We start from the raw sequence: 20775 nt of genomic DNA on the forward strand, positions 1-20775 counted from the left end.
GAACAGTTCATTCTCGGAAGCAGTTGGCCTGATAAAACGCTGTGCCACCCAGAAACCCACTGTGTCCAAAGGCACAGTCTGCTGAAGAATCATGTTGTAGAATATTAATAGGCATGAGATTATCTGTGGTCTTTATTGCTAATCCTTCAAATGAGCAAGCCATTATAAATAAATATAAACAAAATAAGCAAAACAATGTATTATTTAATTTAAATACGAGTACACAGATATATGCACAGAAAAAAGCCTAGAAGGGCGCACATAACATAATAATAGTGTGGTTATGTAAGAGAATTCTTTGTTTTTAGGGAATACATGCTGAAGTATTTCAGCTTACATAACGGTGCACAATGTCTGCAACTTTTTCTTCAACAGAATCAGGGGAAAAATAGAGAGAAAGAGGGAGAGGAGAGAGAGGGAGAAAAAACCCCACAAATATAGTTAAATGTTAGGAGTTGGGGAATGTGGGTGAAACGTATTCAGGAATTCTTTGTCCTATTCTTGAAAACTTTTCTGGAAGTCTAAAATAATGTCAAAATTTTTTTCAGTAAAAAAAGAATTAATTTGAATATCCTTTGTTATAATATCTTGGGGGACTTTTTTCTGTGCTTTTCTAAGTTTTATGCATGGAGTCATTTTTTTTAAAGAAGGAGAAAAACTTTAAAAGGGCAAAAGAGTCTGAAAGTAGCTTGGATGAAGAAGCTCAAACAAACAATGAATCTGAAGGACAGCAAAGTAAAGATGATTATTTCCACCAACAAGCACGAGGGATGGAAACGGAAGAAATCAGAAGAAATCACAGCACCAGGAAATATCTGTGGCACCAATTGGAAAATGGGGGAAATATCCACATATCTATGGAATCCGCAAGCATGTCCTATAAGGAGCACACCTACACACTGGTCTCTAAACCACACAGGACCTGCTGCTCTTCCTCAGAGGATTATCTTGAACATCAAGTAAGCTAATGAAGCAGAAAGATCTTAGGAAGCTGGCTTATATCCTTCCCATCTATAGTTTTGTTTCTTGTTTCTATATGAACAGTCTTATTGTGGACGCATCTGTTACCAGTCAAATCAAACCATTTTGGGAAGGAGGCAGACCAGAAACTATAAACAAGTTGTTATTTATTTCATCCCAGGTGGCTATCACATCTTTACTGCCTTGTGATGAAATCCATCTGACTGAGTAAAAACAGAAGAGTCATGGGACTTCCCTGGTGGTACAGTGGTTAAGACTCCACGCTCCCAATGCAGGGGGCCTGAGTTCAATCCCTGGCCTGGGAAACAGATCCCACATGCATGTCACAACTAAGAGTTTGCATGCCACAACTAAGGAGCCTGCCTGCTGCAGCTAAGGAGCCCATGAGCCGCAACTAAGGAGCTTGCCTGCCACAACTAAGACTCAACCAACCAAATACATACATAAATAAATATTTTTTAAAAACCCAAAAACAAAACAGTCAGAATAATAAAGTCTTAAAACTTCCACAAGAGAGTGACAACCTTACCTCTTTCATGTTTGAGATCCAAAACCTGTTTTTCATTCCAAATTTTGGCACAGGATTTCAATACTTCTTGCACTTTCCCAAACTTTGAATCTCTTTCATGCCTTTGTATGTTTCCCCCATCTGCCTGGCATATTTCTTTTTTTTTTTTCCTAAAATTGACCATTGTAACCATTTTATTTAGTTTTTAGAAATGCTTTATTTATTTATTTATGGCTGTGTTGGGTCTTCGTTGCCGCACGCAGGCTTTCTCTAGTTGCGGCGAGCGGGGGCTACTCTTCATTGCAGTGCACATGCTTCTCATTGCAGTGGCTTCTCTTGTGGAGCACGGGCTCTAGGCACGCGGGCTTCAGTAGTTGTGGCATGTGGGCTCAGCAGTTGTGTCTCTCAGGCTCTAGAGCACGGGCTCAGTAGTTGTGGCGCACATGCTTAGTTGCTCCGCGGCATGTGGGATCTTCCCGGACCAGGGCTTGCACCCTTGTCCCCTGCATTGGCAGGCGGATTCTTAACCACTGTGCCATCAGGGAAGTCCCTATGCCTGGCATATTTCTAAGTTTGGCAAAAATCTTTCATTATTTTAAGGTTCAGTCCATAAATTACTCCCTCTGAAAAACTTGTCTCACTCCTCAGCCTGTTATTTTCTTCCTCTTCTGTGCTCCCTAAATCCCCTGTTACAGATGGTATAGCTCTTATAATATTGGGCTCTAATCATTACTTTATGTATCAGACTCTGAGCTCTGAGTTCCTCCAGGGAAGGGTCTGTGTTTTAATCATCTCTCTATATCCGGTGCCCAGGAAGTGCCTGACAAAGTAGCTGATCATTGTCTCCATTCAACAAACATTACTGGGCACTGACCACCTGCTGGGCACTGTGCATGGCTCTGGGGATACAATGATGAATAAGGAGCTCACAGACAAACAAGTAAACCCACCATGAAACTACAGCACTAACAATCAGGTGTGTAGAGGGTTCCATGGGAGAACGAAGGTGGGGGGCCTTATCCACATGGAGGGGTGGAGATCGGGAGCAAGGGGGAACTCAGGGGAGGCTTCCAGGTGGAGCTAAGTCTTGAAGGATTGCACAGCATGTGCAATTGCCTGGAGGTGTTGGGATGCATAGCACATTCTGAGCGGTATTTAAAATGGCTGGAACTTGCGGGAGAGGAGTGTGGTGATGAGTGGAGAGGATTGGAAAGGAGGGGAGTGGGGAGAGATGATTTGCCATTAATTATCTGTTCACAAAGTGGGCAACTTACAGAGAATCACTTGTGACTTGACTGTGGTCTCGGATCAGCCAAAAAGCTCATTTAAAGCATCTGGAAATGGACATGATAGGGCAACTGACAAGGTACCTGTCTATTCATCCAGCTCCAGTTTCTATTCCCAGGTCAGTTATGTCATCAAAGCATTAAGTTCCTGCACAGTATTCCTCAGCCCCTCCCAGCCAGCATGCCACATTCCGTTCTTTCTTTACAGAAACTTCAATGAAGAATTGTTGGGTTGAATAAACAGAGCGGTATAGTGGGAAAGAGGCACACAGTCCTGAGATGGAATCCCGGCTTCACCACTTGCCAGCTGTGTGACTTTGGACAAACTGAGCTTCAGTTTCCTTCTTTGTAAAATGTAAACAATGACCTTCCTCCACAGGATTGCTGTTAAGGTGAAATGATCAAATGTACCTGACATATAATTACTCAAAAGTGATTCGTTTGTTATCCCTTTGGACGGTGTCTCTGTTACCTTTTGTAAAATCAACGTGGAAAACATGGTCTTTGACTCCTTCCCTGCCTTTTGACATCTAGTCATCCTGCCCTCCCCCTGGACCAAGAGCCAGTCCTCGTGGGTCCTATGGAGGGTAGTGCATCTGTCACAGTCAAGTCTACCTGCTCTCGGGTGACCTCTGGGCATGAACATCTCTCACACGGCACTGGGAACACTGCATTCAGAGAGATGACAGCTGACTTGAATTGTTCTCTTCGCCCTGTCGCTCAGCTTTATTGGGACCAAACACAATCACTTTCTATCAAGCTTTAGCTTGAGGAAAATGGTTTCCCTACAGGAGATTCTGCATACTTTCTGGTTTCAGAAAATGCACACTGGGTAACCCAGTGGTTTTCCATTTTTGGCCTTTCTGCCAGAAATCTTTCAGTCAAATTTATAGCATAAGTGTTGAACACGGTGATGCTTGGAAGTAGCTATTACTTTTTTCATCTTTCCAACCACCAAGTTATGTTTCATCCTTAAAAATCTTACTTAAAAACATTGCCTCACTCTGTAAACTGCCTCAAACCCTTCCAAAAAGAGGTGTGGTACAAACTAAAATCCAATACCTCCCTATCTGTGGACTCAGTTCTCTTAAAATCCAATTAGGATGAATTACAGCATTTGGGAAATTTCGACAGATAATTCTGACAAACCAGTCAACCGACCGAGTAATTTTGAGCACCTACCTCCAAGCTAGTATGGAATTTAAGGATCTTCTTCCCTCCTGCCCTCATTACTACGTATGGTAGGAGATAGGGAACAGGGAATTTTTGGCATAAACTCTCTTCAGCCTTCTAAAACTTTGGGGAATTGAAAGTAGCTCTTCCTCTGTAAAGGGCAACCTGGTTTACCCAGCTCCTTTTTTTGGATACTCAAGCAAGGAGCATCTCAAAGCCAATCAGGATCCATTACGAAGTTCTCAGCAGTGTCAGGAGTTAGGATCTAAGGACTCAGGTCTTAGGCAAATGTCTAGTTCAGGGCCAAACATTGGAATGCATCAGCCTTCTCTGGGTTCTGCTTCCCTCCCAAGTTCACTGGGAGCTCAGGGGCAGACCCTTAAGAGGGGAAATGGGAGGGGGAGGAACTGATCAAAGGACAGCTCTAAGCCAGGGAACGGGGCATTGAGACTGGACCCGGGCTGTGCGTGAGTGCGTGTGTGTGTGCGTGCGTGCGTGCGTGTGCGTGTGTGTGTGTGTGTGTTACAGGGTGGGAGGCTAAGGACTATGCATTAGGGAGCAGACAGTTCCAACTTCTGCTGTTTAACCCTGTCTCTGCCATTCACCTGCTCTGTGACCCAGGCAATCCTCTGACTTCTCTGAGCAGAAGCTCCTAATGTTGAAGGAAGTCTTCTACACTCCAGTAGTCCCAAGTCCAGAACATTCCCTGCCCTTTCACACTTCCAGGCTGTTCCTGCTGCCAACAGAGCCCATTCTCTTTATGCATGTTAGCAAACTTATCCTTCAAAATCTAGCTGAAATGTCACCTCCTTTGGAAAACCTTCCTTAACTCTCCCTGGCAGAGCTAGGGGGCACCCTCTCTACTCCTGCAGTGCTTACTTCTCTAAACGTTGCTCTAAATGTAACTACCATGGTGTATCACACCTGTTGGTTGATATGTTTTCCCCACTAGACTGAGTTCCCAAGGAGCAGAGACTGTCATATTTATTTTTATATCTGCTACAGTACTTAGCACAGTGTCTGGCATAATAAATAATCACTGAATGAATGAGTGAGTGAAGGAAGGAATGAATGAGTGAACAAACAGTTGGTCTAGGAGGTACTGTCTGGGTACCAACGAAGGGATTTCATCTTGGGAAGGTTTAATGAGTCATACACATGAAAAGTACCAAACACAATCCTTGGTATCTATTAGGGACTGAAAAAACCGTTTTTGCTGAAATTCAATCTTTTGTGGTTTGACTTCTTTGCCTGATGAGGCAAGAGGCTCCATTGTCCCATTTGAAAAAAGATAAAATCCACTAAAGGAAAAAAAAAAAGCCCCATTCAGTTTTAAACAGAATGACCTACCTTTCGTCTTTTTACACCTGGATCCATTAATCAATCACCAGCCGTGTCAGAATTCTAACCTTTACAGATCAGTTAACCAACTCTAAGATGTCTGTCACCCTTTAAGTGCTGAAAAAGGTGTAAACCCAGAGGAAAGTGAGAATGATCTCAGAGTGCGAGCAGGGACCAAAATAGCTGGGCTGAACCGAAGATGGAGAGACTACCAACAGCACCGCGTGATTGGTCCGCTGGCCAGAAGGCGGGATTTTGGTTCCCGAGAAGCCGAAGCTGAGATGTTTAGCTGCAGTGGCAGGCAAAGGAGAGAGCGGAGAATAACAAGGAGAAAAAAAGTGGCCCGAAGAGGGAAGAGAGCGGCAGACAGCAGAGGCGGTGGTGAGATTAGAAGTGTCAATGGAGGCGGCAAGTAGCAGATCAACTGGTGTGCTGCCGTTTGCTCTTGGAAAACAGATACGGCCATGGGGGAGGAGAGAGATGGATCGGTCAAAACAGCGTCTCCTGGGGCTGTTCAGGAGCATTGCATCTGGTTGGATGTGAACCCAAACCATACTGTAGAGGCCTGGAGAAGGAGCAGGGGAATGATTAGGATCTGGTGTTTGGTCAGGAATCCAGTGGGTCTGAAGGTAATGTCAGAAAGGCCAGAGGCAAGTCTACAAAGAAGGGACAGGCAGGAAGGTGTTAAATTTGGAAGCATGGGCTGGAATGAGAAAGAAAGAATCAAAGATCTTGATCAAAGAGTTTGGGCAGCTGAGGTCATAATCTAGGGTGACAATGTGAGTAACAGGAACAAGGCATCGACCTCAACATGCATGGGAAGTCCAAGTCCAGTTCTAGAGGGACAGCGACAAGCTAGAGCATGACTAAGGGAGAGTGGCCAGGAGAGGGAGGGAGTCATTCATAGGAACCATAGCCCACAAGGAAAGATGAGGGATGTTTAGGCTGGAGAGGGGAGGACTGCAGGGGACGTGACTGTCTTCAAAAAGCCAAATGGCTATGGATGAAGGAGACTGGCAGACGGCCAAGCTAAGACCAGCACAGGAGATCACAGGACATAGATCTTGACTCACTCAAATAAACAGCTTTTTAACAGAGATGTTCTAATTATAGTAACAAGGATATAGCTACTATTATTAGAACTCCTACTATATACCTGGCACTGTGCCAGGCAGTCTAGACTGCAACGACCCCACAAGGTAGGAATTATGATCCCCAATTTGCAGTTGAAGAAACTGAGGTTCAGAAAGTTTAAATAATCATCCAGAGCCACAAAGCTAGTAAGTAGCAGGATTCAAACCCAGTTGTCTCTGAAACCAGGCATTTCACACTGTCAGACCACTGGACAGGCATCCGTTTCCCCTCGCAGGACTTTCTACAGCTCACACTCCTTTCTGTACCTTATCTCAGATCACCGTGAGCTCAATACCCTTCTGCTGTGATTCCTACGCCAGGCTTCGGCACCACCCCCCACCCAGTTATCAAACTCGAAGCTTCATATGACACACGTCTCCCCACTCTCCTTGGTCGACATTGTCTTTTACCAAAGAACTATAGGCTCTACCTCCTAAACATCGAATCTGTTTCTGTCTATTCATTCAATAAGTATTTATTGAGGACCTACTACGATGTCCAGGCACTGTGGGCTAGGCTCTGGGATAGAACATCGAACAAAAACACTCTCCTTACTTTCTAGTTACAGTCTAATGGACGAGCCATTTTGCAATAAGTGCTATGAAAAATAAAGTAGGGTAAGGAGATGGAGAGTGATGGGACAACTTTTTTATTGAGAATGGTCAGGGGATGTCTCTGAGGAAGTCATATCTGAGCAAGAGACCTGAAGGAGGCAAGAGAGTTCCAGGAAGAGGGAACAGAAAGTGTAAATACCCTGAGGCAGCTTCAAAGTCTTCCTGTCAAGAGCATTTGAGGGAGGGGGAAACCGGAGGTATTAGTCAAAGGGTACAAAATTTCAGTTACACGAGATCAATAAGTCCTGGAGAGCTACTGTATGGCATAGTGCCCATAGTCAACAATACTGTATTATACACTTAAAACATTTGCTAAAAGGGCAGGCATTAAGTTCTTAGCACAAGGTGATGATGACGGTGGTGGTGATGATGATGATGATAGAAATAAAGAGGGCAGGAGGAAACTTTTGGAGGGGATGGATTTGTTTATGGCATAGATTGTGGTGATGGTTTCACAGGTGTAGACTTAGCTCCAAACTCATTACGTTGTATGCAGTAAATATGTGCAGCTTTTTGTATGTCAATTATACCTCAATAAAGTGGTTTTAAAAAAACCAAGAGGCTTTATGATATGGTCCCTGACTACCTCTGCAGCCTCCTTTACCACTCCCCACCTAGCACTCTGTGTTCTAATTCTTCCAGACCCTGACATACATAGTTCCTTCTGTCTAGATCACGCTCCTCTCTCTTTCTCTGGGGAAGCCTTCCTTGACCCCTTAACTCAGGAGTTCCTTCTACATCCCTGGTCAGTACCCATCCTTCTCCTTATCACAATTCTTATCACACAGCGTTGCAATGGAATTGCTTGTCTCCTCTGCTTGACTACACAATGCCCGAGGGCGGGGCCCATAGTCTTGTCTTCTTCACTATTGTATCCCCACACCTAGCACAGGGCCAGCATAGATACCTCTTTACTGAATAAAACAAGTTGAAGTGCTCAGGGAGAGGATGAGTCATTGCTGGTCAAAATTTGCTATAGAGCAGAGTTTCTCAATCCCGGCACTACTGGTATTTTGGGCCAGATAATTCTGTTGTAGCAGGGCTGTCCGGTGCATCGTAGGACATTTAGCAGCATCCCTGGCTTCTACAACAAGATGCCAACAGCACCACCCCCTCAGCTGTGACAACCAGAAATGTCTCCATTGGCCAAAGAGTTCCCTCGACGGTGGGCAAAATTATCCTATGTTGAGAACCACTATTATAAAGGGATTCCCATATAGGGCTGCCTTGAATATTCTCTAAGGGTCCTTTCAACCCTAAATTCTGCACTAGGCATTTAGGGAAAGCACTAGGCATTCAGTCGATAGCCTCCTAGGATGGGGCTCAGAGAGAGCTGGTTTCCTTATCTGAGCAGGTGGACATGAATGGTAGTGAGGTGTGGAGAGCAGTGAGGAGCGAGGCAGCTTGAGAGGACATTTAGGGTATGGATAAGAGTACACGCTCTGGAGACACACCGTGCTGGGCTCAAATCCTAACTCTCCCATTTACTTGTTACACAACCCTCAGCAAATTATTCAGCCTGGCTACTGCTCACATCAAGCTCCATCTGCATGATGTCCTTAGCATGTGCCCCATGGAGCGGTTGTAAAGATTAAATAACATAATACGTGGTATTGAGGGCTCAGTAAAAGATAGCAATAATAATGGCTGTTATTTTCCTGATAGGTGACAAACAACTCTAAAGCCCTCACTGCACTGCAGCCCCAAACACTGAGGCTGTGTTTCTCACTGGGCAGTCCTTGTGCATCACGGGCTGTCAGCATCACCTCATCCAATGAACTTGTTAAAAGTACGTATTCCCAAACGTGAATTTAGACCTACAAAATCAGACCCTCTGAGGTTAGGAACTGGGAATCTGCGTTTTTTGGGTTTTTTTTTTTGCGGTACATGGGCCTCTCACTGTCGTGGCCTCTCCTGTTGCGGAGCACAGGCTCCGGACGCGCAGGCTCAGCGGCCATGGCTCACGGGCCAGCCGCTCCGCGGCTTGTGGGATCTTCCTGAACTGGGGCACGAACCGGTGTCCCCTGCTTCGGCAGGCGGACTCTCAACCACTGCGCCACCAGGGAAGCCCGGAATCTGCGTTTTTAAAAAGAGAGCACCTAAAGTGATTCTGTTGCCTACTAAAGTTTGAGAACCACCGCAGTAAGGACAGCTGGGAGTTGATGACCCTGTGCCACGAAGAATGGGCATGTTGTGTTCAGTATCACCTCTGATTTGCTAGGACAGGAAGCATGTTGCCATTTAGGAAAGCCTTCTATTAAAGTTGGCTCAAAAGCCAGCCCCTGCCCTCTGTGCCTCGGCTCTGCTCTCATCCCTGGGTCCTTCACCTGCCTGTCTCCTCAGCCAGCCCTTACAAGTGGGTTTTGGCCTCAGTTTCCCTGGCTGGCACTCAGGTCCTAAGCTGAGATTGTAAGGACACTAATCTGTTTCTCAGGACCTCAGGTTCCCTGCCTGGTTCTCAGTGTCCTCCGGAGAGTGAGACTCTAGTCCCTACACACCTGGGAGCTGAGTGAGGTTGTATCTGAAAAGACAGGTCACTTGGGACCCAGATGCCACCACATGCCACATATTACTTAACTCTGCTCCTTCCAGCTGAGTGTCCTTGGGCAAATGACCTAACTTCTTTAAGCCATCATTTTTATTCATCCGTTACATAGAGGATATTAAAAGAAGGGTTGTTAGGAGGATTCAGTAAGATGATGATTCAGTAAGATTCAGTACTAGCTGAAATTATGGCCCTTCAAAGATGTCCACATCCTAATTCCCGAAACCTGCTATGTTGCCTTACAGGGCAAAGGAGACTTTACAGGTATGATTAAGTTAAGGATCTTCAGGTGGGGAGATTAGCCGGGCTCATCCAGGTGGTCTCAGTGTAATCACAACGGTCCTTATAAGAGGGAGGCAGGACATCAGAGTCAGAGATGGAGACGTCAAGGCAGAAGCAGATGTCAGAGTAATGCCATTGTCGAAAGGGGGCCACAAGCCAAGGAATGCGGGCGGCCTCTAGAAGCTGGAAAAGGCAAGGTACGAATTCTCCCCTGCAGCCTCAAGAAATAATGCAGCCCTGCTGACACCTTGATTTTAGTCCCTTTAGTCCCATTGCAAACTTCAGACTGTAAGATAATATTAAATAAGAACTAATAAATTTCAGAACTGTAAGAAAATAAATTTGTATTGTTATAGGCCCCAAAGCTTGTGGTAATTTGTTTCAGTAGCAGTAAGAAGCTAATAGATGAATGTAAAGCATTTAGCAGATCCTGGCACATAGTAAGCATTCTCACAATGTTTTTGTCTGTATTTTTCTCCCACATCTTCAGCAGTACATGGACCACCACCTTTGGTCATTACTGCTGGACCGAATCACTGTGTCCTTTGGTGACTCCTCAGAAATCAGCCTTATCACTGTGGCAGTTCCCTCCAACTCCTGTCCCACCAACACCCCACTTCCTCCTCCACCCACCGAACTGAGGTCTCAGCCTTGCTGCTGAACCCACCTGAGTTATAACTAATTTTTTAAAACTTCAAACGTGAAGGCCTAACCATGGAGGTATCTAGAAAATGCACTCATCAACAAATACTTAGGGATCATCTAATTTAACACGCTTATTTTGCGGAAGAGAAAAATAAAACTCAGGGAGAAATGACTTATCCAAAGCCACAGAGCAAGTTAGTGGAGGAGCTGAAAACGGAGGCTAGTGTCCCTGCCTCCCAGAGAGGGTTCTCTCTGCCGTGCTACACCCTCCACGCTAGCTCTGGTTTGCCTCCAAAGGCTGTGTCTTTTTAAATTTTTCGTCTTTTCCCACTCACAGCCAGTCTAAAAAGGGCCCTCAGGATCGCCCACAAATCCCAACTTAGCTTCTTGACAAACACCTTAATGGCACGGCATTGCCTCTTGGCTGCCACCATCTCTCGAGTGGGTGGAAAGTGCACCAGCGGGAATTCCCTGGCGCTCTGCACAGTGTCCTTGGCCCACTCCCAGGAGGCCACCACAAGCCAGACAATCACCATGCCCAGGGAGGTGGTACATTTGGGGTTTTGGATCAGCCAGACACTGGGATGTCTGAGTTTCCCAATTCTGGGGAGGCTTCCTCCCATGGCCAGGAGGGTAGCCATGCGCACATTCACTCTCTGAGAAGCGAGGCGCCTTAGTCTTCCTTGCCCTTTCCGGTGCCTTCCTGCAAATCTGCCATCATTTTCTGTCCGATGGGGCTTAACTTATTGATGAGTTTTAGAAGAGGGAAGAAGGAAGACAGAGACCGTGGTCAGGCCTTAGTTTCTCAACTGAAATAGGCAGATGGCTGAAGTAGATAACCTCTCAGTAATTATATAAAGTTCTATTACTTTAGCTTAATTGGATTGAGCGTGGAGCTGATCCTCACGGCCAGTCTTAAAGTCTAAGCTCCTCAGCACGGCGCTCGGCAAGCCTCACGGTCTGACGCCAATGCACCTTTCTAGGCTTTCCCTCCGACGTGTATGTCCCACCCTTCTATTCCCTCCCCAAGTGCCCCCTCCTCTAGCTACTGATCTACTTCTGTTGCCTGAAAACAGCCTGCAAGTTCCTTCCTCTCTGCCTTTTTTCATTCCCTCTCCCTAGAAGGCCTTTCCCACGTGGATACTGGCCTCTCCCTGATGAACTAATAGATAAATTTCCTCTGAAATGCAACTTGAATGTCAGCTCACCTGGGAGGACTATCTCAAAGTTAAATGGACTTCCTCTGTGCTCCCATATGCACCCCTTACTTACAGCATCTTTCATAGTACATTATCAGTAGTGGTTTCCATCCCTGTCTCTCCTACTGAGCTCTTCCTCATGGAGCTTACAGCCTGGAGGGGGAGGGAAACATGGAAAGACAAAATGTTTCATTCTAACGGTGATAAGCAAAGGAATAGGAGAAGGTGCTGGGAAAGAAAGTGTGTGACAGGAGATCTAGGCTGTGACATCAGGGATGGCCTCCCAGAGGATGTGACATCTCAGCTGAGACCTGTGTATGAGCAGAAGAGGTGAAGGTGAAGGTCAGATAATGAGTGTCCCAGGAAAAGAATAGCTTATTGAATTCCTGAGATGGGAAGGAGCCTACTTATTAAGAAAAGAGAAAGAAGGCCAGGGCAGCTGGAGTTGACTGAGAAGCTGGTATAAAAGGGAGCAGAGAGGTGGGGAGGACTCGGTAATGCAGGGGCTCAGAGGCCTGATTAAGCGGCCTGGGGGGTTGCTGGGTACGAGGGGCTTGTGACACTATTTGTTCTACTTTTGTGTGTGTTTGAAATTTTTCCATAATAAAAATTGAGAAGTGGCCATAGTATTGTAATATTAGTTTAGCCTTTACCTTAAAAGCCATTTTAAGCAAGGTGAGAGTGGGAGTCACATACCAGATTTTTTTGTTTAAAAATTTAAAAAAATTAAATATTATAAGCATTCAGAAAGGCATAAAAATAATTTTTAAAAAACCCTTGGATAGGGGCTTCCCTGGTGGCGCAGTGGTTGAGAATCTGCCTGCCAATGCAGGGGACATGGGTTCGAGCCCTGGTCTGGGAAGATCCCACATGCCATGGAGCAACTAAGCCCGTGAGCCACAACTACTGAGCCTGCGCATCTGGAGCCTGTGCTCCACAACAAGAGAGGCCGCGATAGTGAGAGGCCCGCGCACCGCGATGAAGAGTGGCCCCCGCTTGCCACAAGAGAAAGCCCTTGCACAGAAACGAAGACCCAACACAGCCAAAAATAAAAGCAACAACAACAACAAAAAAACCTTGGATAAAGGTTTGTTAAAGGTTTGTTAAAAAGCTTTGTTAAATCTTGGCTTTTGCCATATTTGCTTCAGATATAACTGGCCCCTGCGTAGATTTATTTATTTATTTAAATTTATTTATTTATTTATTTTTTACTGGAGTAAAATTGTCTTACAATGTTGTGTTAGTTTCTGCCACACAGTGAAGTGAATCAGCCATAGGCATACACACATCCCCTCCCTCTTGGACCTCCCTCCCACCCACGCCCTCCACCCCACCCATCTAGGTCATCACAGAGCACCTAGATTTATTTTTAAAAGGTCACTCTGGCTGCCGTGGGAAGGAGGATTAGAGGCAGGCAAGAGAGGCGGATCAGGTGGGAAGTTTCTGGAATCCAGGTGAGACAGGATGGAAGTTTAGACTAAAGTAGAGGCAACAGTGGTGAAGAGAAGCGGCCACAGGGAAGATCTGTTCAGGAGGTGGAAGTGCTGGGCTGGCGGCTGATTCTACTGAGGCAGGTGAGAGGAAGACCAGCTGAAGGATGGCTCTTTCTGGCCCAGTGCTTTTGGGGCACAGAGAATGGTATGCATGTGAGCGTTTGTGGTACAGAAGTGAGTTTTAAAATTATTATTGCTGGGACTTCCCTGGTGGTCCAGTGCGTAAGACTGCACTCCCAGTGCAGGGGGCCCAGGTTCGATCCCTCATTGGGGAACTAGGTCCTGCATGCATGCCACAACCGAGAGTCTGCGTGCTGCAACAAACATCCCACGTGCCACAACTAAAGATCCCACGTGCTGCAACTAAGACCCGGTGTAGCAAAATAAATAAATAAATTTTAAAAATTATTGCTAACAGAGTTGTTAATAACTATGCCTTGCTTTTCTCTACCTACTTTGCTATAAGAACGTGTCTGATTTTTGAGAAAATATTATCTTTTATAAATGTGGCTTTGCTGTTATCCTATAGATCATCAAAGCCTAGTTCCAAGTTGCCCTTGAAAATGAATGCATGGAGTAATGATGAAGAAAAACCAGGGAAGGACTTGAATGAAATTGATCCTGAGGGCCAGTGAAACCAAATGATTTGTTCCAGAATTGCTCAGCTGGGGAGGGCCAGAGCTGGGGTGCTCAACGTTTATCCACACACTAGAACAGGTATACAGACCTGAGTTGTGTGAAGAAAGCTAAAAGCGCCCAGGGCATCAGCCAGCTCCCAGAACAACTCAGAACAGGCCTCGGTGCCTCCGTCCCCTCAACACGGCTCTGAGAATCTGAACAGGTCACTTCTCTGCTCAGAAACCTTTCATGATTCCTCTCAGTCTTTGGACAAAAGCCAATTTCACAGTCTGCTCTCAGCCTCCCTTTCCAGCCTCTTCTCAAACACTCTTACTGGAAATAGCAATAACTCAAGGCCTCAGGCACATCAAATCCTCTACCATTTCCTAAATACGCCCTGCACGTGTGTGGATCCTTGGTTCATGTTTTCCTTCCCTCTGGACTGCCCCACTCACCGTTCTTTGTCTGTTTCCTCCCTCAAAGGTTCATCTTCGATACGAACCTTCTTCCTAGAACATTCCCTAACTTCCCCAACCCCATCTCCTCCCCCTTTGGTGCTTCCCCAGACCTTTAAACCTCTAGCATACATTGATTTTTCTTCAAAACAGGTACGGACTTTTGCGTGCCAAGCACTATGAAGGAAGTTGGTGGGGGACACAGATAATACAATCGATTTTAAAATATTTATCAAGTATCTAGAATGTGCCAGGCACTGTGCTAGGTCCTGAGGAGTCACTGGCTGCAGTCTATTAAGAATTGCTTTCTCTGATTTTGAGTCTAAACTATACCATATCATAAGGCTAGGTTTAATCTCTAAGATTAATCTCTCTGGTACAACTATAATTTACATTCATTTGCTCTAAAACTACCTCTTTCAATGACTGGAGTGGGATATACCTGAAAGTGGAGGAGATTAGCTAAAAGGCTATTACAATAATCCAGAATAGGATAGTTTCATATATAGGGAAAACCTCAGATCTAGGACAGAAAACCCAGCTTCTGGTCCTTGCTTTACTGTTTATTAGCTCCATATGGGTCTCTGGACAATGTGTGGACAAGCCACATCATCTCTCTGAGTCTCCGTTTCCTCCTCTATAAAATGAGGACAATATCTTCCTAGTCCACCTTATGGTGTTGTTGCCAGGATCAAGTGGGGCCAGGCACATGAAAGCATCTGGAAAATGCAAAGTGCTTTACAGATATGAGGCTATTAATGTGATAGGAAAAACCATAGTAGTAATAAGAGAAAATGATTTAAAAATGCAGCAGAGTAGACTCAGGTTAGGTAAAAGGAAGAACTTCCTAAGAGTGAGAATTTTTTTTCAGACAAGAATGAAGATATATTGGAGGCCATGATCACATTGAAATACATTTTTGGCTTGGGAGTCTGTTAGTGCTTCTTAATAGGCCTACCCCACGCCTAAACTCATTTAGGGCTCTAACTTTCCTTGACTACAGGTGCAAACTGAGGAACTTTCTCCATCTGCCCAGAGCAGACCCCTCAAAACCAGTCTACAGAGCAGGAATCCATTAAGCCCTGGGTCCTGGAGTCACACTCTGTCACTCATGTGGCCTGTGCTGATTGGCTTGTCTCTTTCTGCCTATACTGACCTTCCCCAGAATCAAATTGGAAGTTAGGAGGGCCAAAAATCTATTTATGGGGCATTCTACTCAGCTAATAATAAGAGAAAGAGATGCTTTAAATAAACCAAACACAGGAAGCCAATTAGAGAATCAGTGGGACCCCTCAATGTGCAAAATACAAAAGAAAGACTCAAGAAAGCAAAGGAGAAAACAGATTGAACAAATTTTGGCGGGGGCTTTGTCTTTTGGTAATAAAAGATCAGAAATATGAAATCAAAGCCAAAGACAGTGAAAACGCTTTCAACCAAGAAGTCAGGAAACCAGGGAAAAGTTCTAGTTCTGAATCACCTACTGTCAGGCTTAGTGACCTTGGGCAACTCACTTATGGCAATTTACAAAGTATCTGTTAAGTGCGCTTACTTAGGGATCTCTAAGGTCACCTGTACCCTAATTCTAACCCATACATTAACACTAACCCATACCCTAACACGTACCCTAACCCTAACCCGTTGTCGTACCCTAACCTGTACCCTAAACCGTACCTCTCAATTCCTCTCTATTGTATATCACTACCACTTGATGACAGCCTATATGAAAGAACTCAAGGGTGTCATTGTGGAACCACTGACAAGCGGAATAGCCTCTATTTTCATTGAAGGAAGGACAGGCAGGCAATGAGTTTTATCCCTAAGAAGGGTTTTAGAAGGCACCTTGAGACCACATGCCCATGAGTGTCTATTTCAGATGCATGTAACTTTTTGGCCTAAAGGATGAAGAGAAGAATCATTGGATGCTTTCTGAGTAATTAACAACGAACATTGAGAGTTGAGGACTGTGCTGGATCTAAAACCATAAAGCACTTTGGTTGGGGAAGGCCCTGCCTAAGAACCACAACCCTTTTCCTGAAAATAATGTTTAAGTATTAAAAAAAAAATTAAATGACAAGCTGGCTGGAGCTGCCTCAAAGTGCTCTTCTGAGAAGAGAGAAATAAATGCCTAGAGAAGTCAGGGAGAGTTTCCTAGAGAGGCAGGGCTTGAGCTGGAACTTTAAGAAAGGAGGCAGATGGATGGGGGGAGGTACAGCATGTGTAAATGTCCAGGGAAACATGGGGAGCTTATCTTAGGATAAAGGAGAGACAAGCTTGTCTGGAGTAAGGATGTGTATGGATGAGCAGGGGGAAAGGCAGCTTCTAGTGAGGCGGTAGGGTGGAGTCAGACTGCAGAGGCCTTAAAAGACAGAGAGAGGACTAAGCAACGTTATCTTCTCGCTGAAAAGCATCAATATTTCTATAAGGTTTCAATCACGTGATCCACTAGGATTCAATGAGGGGATAATAGTGAGCAAATTGTCCACAGAAGGAGTGGATATAATTATCTTTCAGAAAGTTTTGGACAATATATTAGAAATGGAAAATGGAGACACTATGGAACTGAGGGTGATGAGGGCCTGAGAACTCAGAGAGAAAATGGTAGAAGGAAATAAACAATAGAAGGCAATAAATTAATAGGTGGAAATAAATAAATAGATGGAGCTGGTCACGTCTCTAAATGAAAGGAGATTAAGAATGCAGGGGTCCCCAAGAGACCATGCTGGGATCCGTCTGATTTCAATTTTTTATCAGTGATCCAGAAGACGTAGAGCAAAGTGAAAATTTCAGGACCGCAGATCATACTAAGCCCTTTCAGGTAGGGACATGCTCTGCCAAAGGAGAGAGAGAGAGAGAGGGAGGGGGAGAGAGAGAGAGAGAGCTGAAGGAAGGTACTGAGTGGGACACAAAATGGAAGCTAAATGTCAACGTGGGAAATGTAAGGTAACAATGTACTCCGGTAAGGATAATACACAGATAGGGTGCTGTGCTCCAGGCTATCAGTTTTGACCCAGGAAAGGGATCGGGGAGCTACTGCGGATTGTTTCCTAAAGGCAGTGTCCTAATGTGTTGGGATCAGGAAGGCTGACAAAAAGATAGGCAGAAGCAGGAAGGGACCTAAAAATCAAAGAGGAAATCATCCTCCTTTGTGTAAGATGACAAGGTCCCATATCTGGGGAGAATGGTCAGGTTGACATCCATTGAAAGTTAGGAGCCAAGGATATCTAGAAAAGGATAATTAAAATGATTCACGAGGATGAATGTGACTATTCTAGAGGTGGCCTATTATAGGGGGAAACAAGTATGAAAAGACAAAGGCTGAGAGAGGTGGAATAATCAAAGCCTATAAAACTGATAAAGATAAGGGTAGCATTACCTTCTCTCCCAATCCTAACATATTCAACCAAAAAGCCTCCTCTTAATGCTTGAAATATCATAGGAATACAAGGGTTTCAGAGTTGAGATCATTTAGCCCTATCTCTTTGTATTAGAGACGGTAAAATTCAGGCTTAGAGAGGGCAAGGAAATGGCTCAAGGTCACAGAAGCCACCAGGAGCCAAGGTAGGATTAGAAGCCCAGGCCACCTAAATCCCAGGCTAGGGTCTTTCAGCCTCACCCTGTGCATTCAGGAAGACTAAAGGAATCCTACTTTTTATAGGGTATATAAAAAGTATACCCTTTTTATAGGGTATAAACTCATGAAATGCATTACTCTGAGAGGAAATAAAGCTGAAAACACAAACAAGCTAGGGAAAGTTTTCACTAAAAGTCAACAGCAATTATAAGGCATTTGGAAGAAAACTACCAGCAGGACTAGAGACTTTCTACACACCCTAATTTGGGGGGGATCATGTACCCCTCTGAGAGTCTGAAGAAATCGAGGGATCCTCTCCAAGAAAAACCCATTTGCACATACAAACACAATTTTACACAAGATTTCAGACTCCCTGAGTCCCATGCCCAATTAAGAATTCCTGTTCTGACAGATTCTTCTGAACAAATAGATTGCTTCAACAAACACACTCCATCTCTTACAATAAGTGAGGCAATCACTCTGATATTCCTCAGCAAAAAAAAACACTGTCTCAACGTCACTTATCAGAATTGCAGACCTGTGGGTTGCAAGAGACCAGAGATATTACCTAGTCTAACTGCCCCCCGCCCCCCTTGTGTGACATAGGATAATATCATGGTTAAATATGCGGAGACTACAGTCAGCCTGCCTAGGTTAGAATCCCAACTCCATTACTCACTAGCTGTGTGATCTTGGGCAAGTTACTTAGTTCTGTGAGTCTGTATCCTCATCTGTAAAATGAGGAAAATAATTACAAATATCTCGTAGCGTAGTTACGAGGATTAAACGCGATAATCCACATAAAACTCAGCACCAGGCCTGGCACATAGTGAGTGCTCAGTCGATGCTAGCTGGCATTATTGTTATTATTATGCTTGTATCCAGGCAGGTATTATGCATGCATGCATCCAGTCCCCTCCTGGAGCTTTTGCTTGCACATGTCTGCGATGAGCAGCTCCGATTGTTACAAACTTCTTCTCATGTTGAGCGAAATTCGCCTTCTTGCGACCCTTACCCCCACCCCCGTTGGCCCTAGTTCTGTCCTGCGGGGCCACGCAGAGCAAGGCCGTCCTTCCTCCACGTGACAGCCCTTCAGATACGAAGACAGTGATCGAGTCCTTCCCCCGTCCCCTGCCGCCCTCCCTGCCCCCCGCTCCCCCCCGCCCTGTCCTCTCGTCTCCAGCTTGAACATCCTCGGGTCCTTCTCCCAAACCACAACAGACTGGCTGCGCTTACTATTTACTCCCAGGCGTTGTACGGCTTCCCTCACACATAGTCAGGCAGGCCACACGCCACACCGCCACAGTTCCGACCCTCCCGCTCCGCCCCCGCCCGCTGCCCCTGTCCGCGGTGCTGAAGCGGCTCCGGGCCCCCGCGGGCCTGGCGCGGCCCTTCCCAGCCCCCGCCCTGGGCCGCTAGCCCGGACTCCCGGCGCGGACCCCCGGCACTCCACCTCTGCGCCCCGGGCGGCCGGCGCGGCCCGGCCCAGGCCCGGCCCCGGCGCCGCCCCCCGCCCTGCCCGGAGGTCCCGAGCCCCCGCCCCGGCCCGGCGCGCCAGCCCCACCTGCCCGGCGAAGGGCGCCTCCGCCTCGGCCGCCCGCGCCGCCCGGTCCCCGGCCCCCGCCGCCGCCGCCGCCGCCGCCGCCCGCGCGGCGCCCGGGAGGCAGCAGAGCGCGGGCAGCAGCAGCAGCAGCCGCTCCGGGGCCCGCCAGAGGCTCCAGCGCGGGGCCAGGCCTGGCGGCGGCGACGACAACCCCGGCGCGGCGCGGCCGCCCCGGCTCTTCGGCATCCCGGCGGCGGGGCCCGGCCGCCCGGCTGCGATGGCGGCGGCGGCGGCGGCGGCGGCGGCGGCTCCGGCCGGGTCCTCCCGCTGCAGCCGCTGCGGAGCCGCCGAGTCACCGCGCCGCGGACACGCGCCCGGCCCGCCTGTCTTCGCCGCCGCCGCCGCCGCCGCCTCGGCAGCCAGCGCGCCCCCGCCTCCGCGCGCCGCGCCCTGGCGGGGGACGGCCAGGGGCGCGGGGGCAGCACCCAGGCGGGACCCGCGGAGCCGGCGGCTCCGGCCCAGCCCGGAGACACTGGCCGAGGAACGACCCTGGGGTGGGAGTCGCAGAGGCCAAAAGACCCGCTCTGGAGGCAGGGTCCAAAGGGGTGGAACTGGAGGAGGGGGGCCTGAGTGGCAGCCCAGGGGGAGGGGGAAGAAGCTAAATAAATAATCCTAGAAATAGAACCACGCCGCGGCTCTGGGAGAGGATATCCGGGGTTGGGGGTCCGAAGCCAAAGGCATAGTCCTGGGGTAGAGGGTCTGAGGCGGGACACTGCAGGAGGGGGTCTGGGCCTGGGGGAGGGGAATGAGGACCTGCCCTGGGGTAATGGTGAGGTTGGAGGGAATGAGCTGAAGAAATAGTCCTGGAGGAGAGAGTCTGAGAGGGTGGCAGTGGAGAAGGGAGGGCAGGGAGGGTGAGAAACTAAAGAATAAACCCAAAGAGCATTCCAGGGGGGTAGCCCTGGAGACAACAGGTAAAATTAAGGTGAAGCTCGTTCTCTTACCCCCAGAGGGAGAGACATCAACCAGTTGGGAAGATCATCTTTCATCCAAAACAACCCATATTTATTGAACACTTTCTATATATATGTAGGGCTCTGGGCTACTTGGGATACAAAAAAAGAAAAAAAAGAAAAAAAAAAAGAGGCTGATTCCCTGAAGTGTAGATGTTTACAGCTTGGTGAGAAAACATAAGTACAAAGAAACACCAAGTGTCAAAAAGCATACAGGCAGGTGCTCCAGGGATCAGAGGAGGCTTGATGGGGGACTGGAGAAGTCAGGACAGGCAGTAGGGGTTGGGTGGCGGCAACTCTAGCTAAGCCTTGAAGGAAAGGCCAGATTTAGACAAGGGAAGGGGAATGGAAAGGGCAAGATGTCAGGTAGGAAG

At 46.9% G+C, this 20775-nt stretch overlaps 1 protein-coding gene across 1 annotated transcript in view; it reads right to left on the reverse strand.

The window, feature by feature from the left end:
* Positions 1 to 19634, reverse strand: part of MMP24 (matrix metallopeptidase 24) — a 46195-nt gene extending 26561 nt beyond the window's left edge. Inside the window, exon 1 of the mRNA XM_060124710.1 lies at positions 19410 to 19634. Coding sequence (XP_059980693.1) covers positions 19410 to 19634 — 225 coding nt within the window. The remainder of the gene's footprint in view (positions 1 to 19409) is intronic.
* Positions 19635 to 20775: the final 1141 nt, after the last annotated feature.

The sequence above is a fragment of the Lagenorhynchus albirostris genome, chromosome 15 (genome assembly GCF_949774975.1).
Source record: "Lagenorhynchus albirostris chromosome 15, mLagAlb1.1, whole genome shotgun sequence".
In the NCBI taxonomy this organism is placed as follows: domain Eukaryota; kingdom Metazoa; phylum Chordata; class Mammalia; order Artiodactyla; family Delphinidae; genus Lagenorhynchus; species Lagenorhynchus albirostris.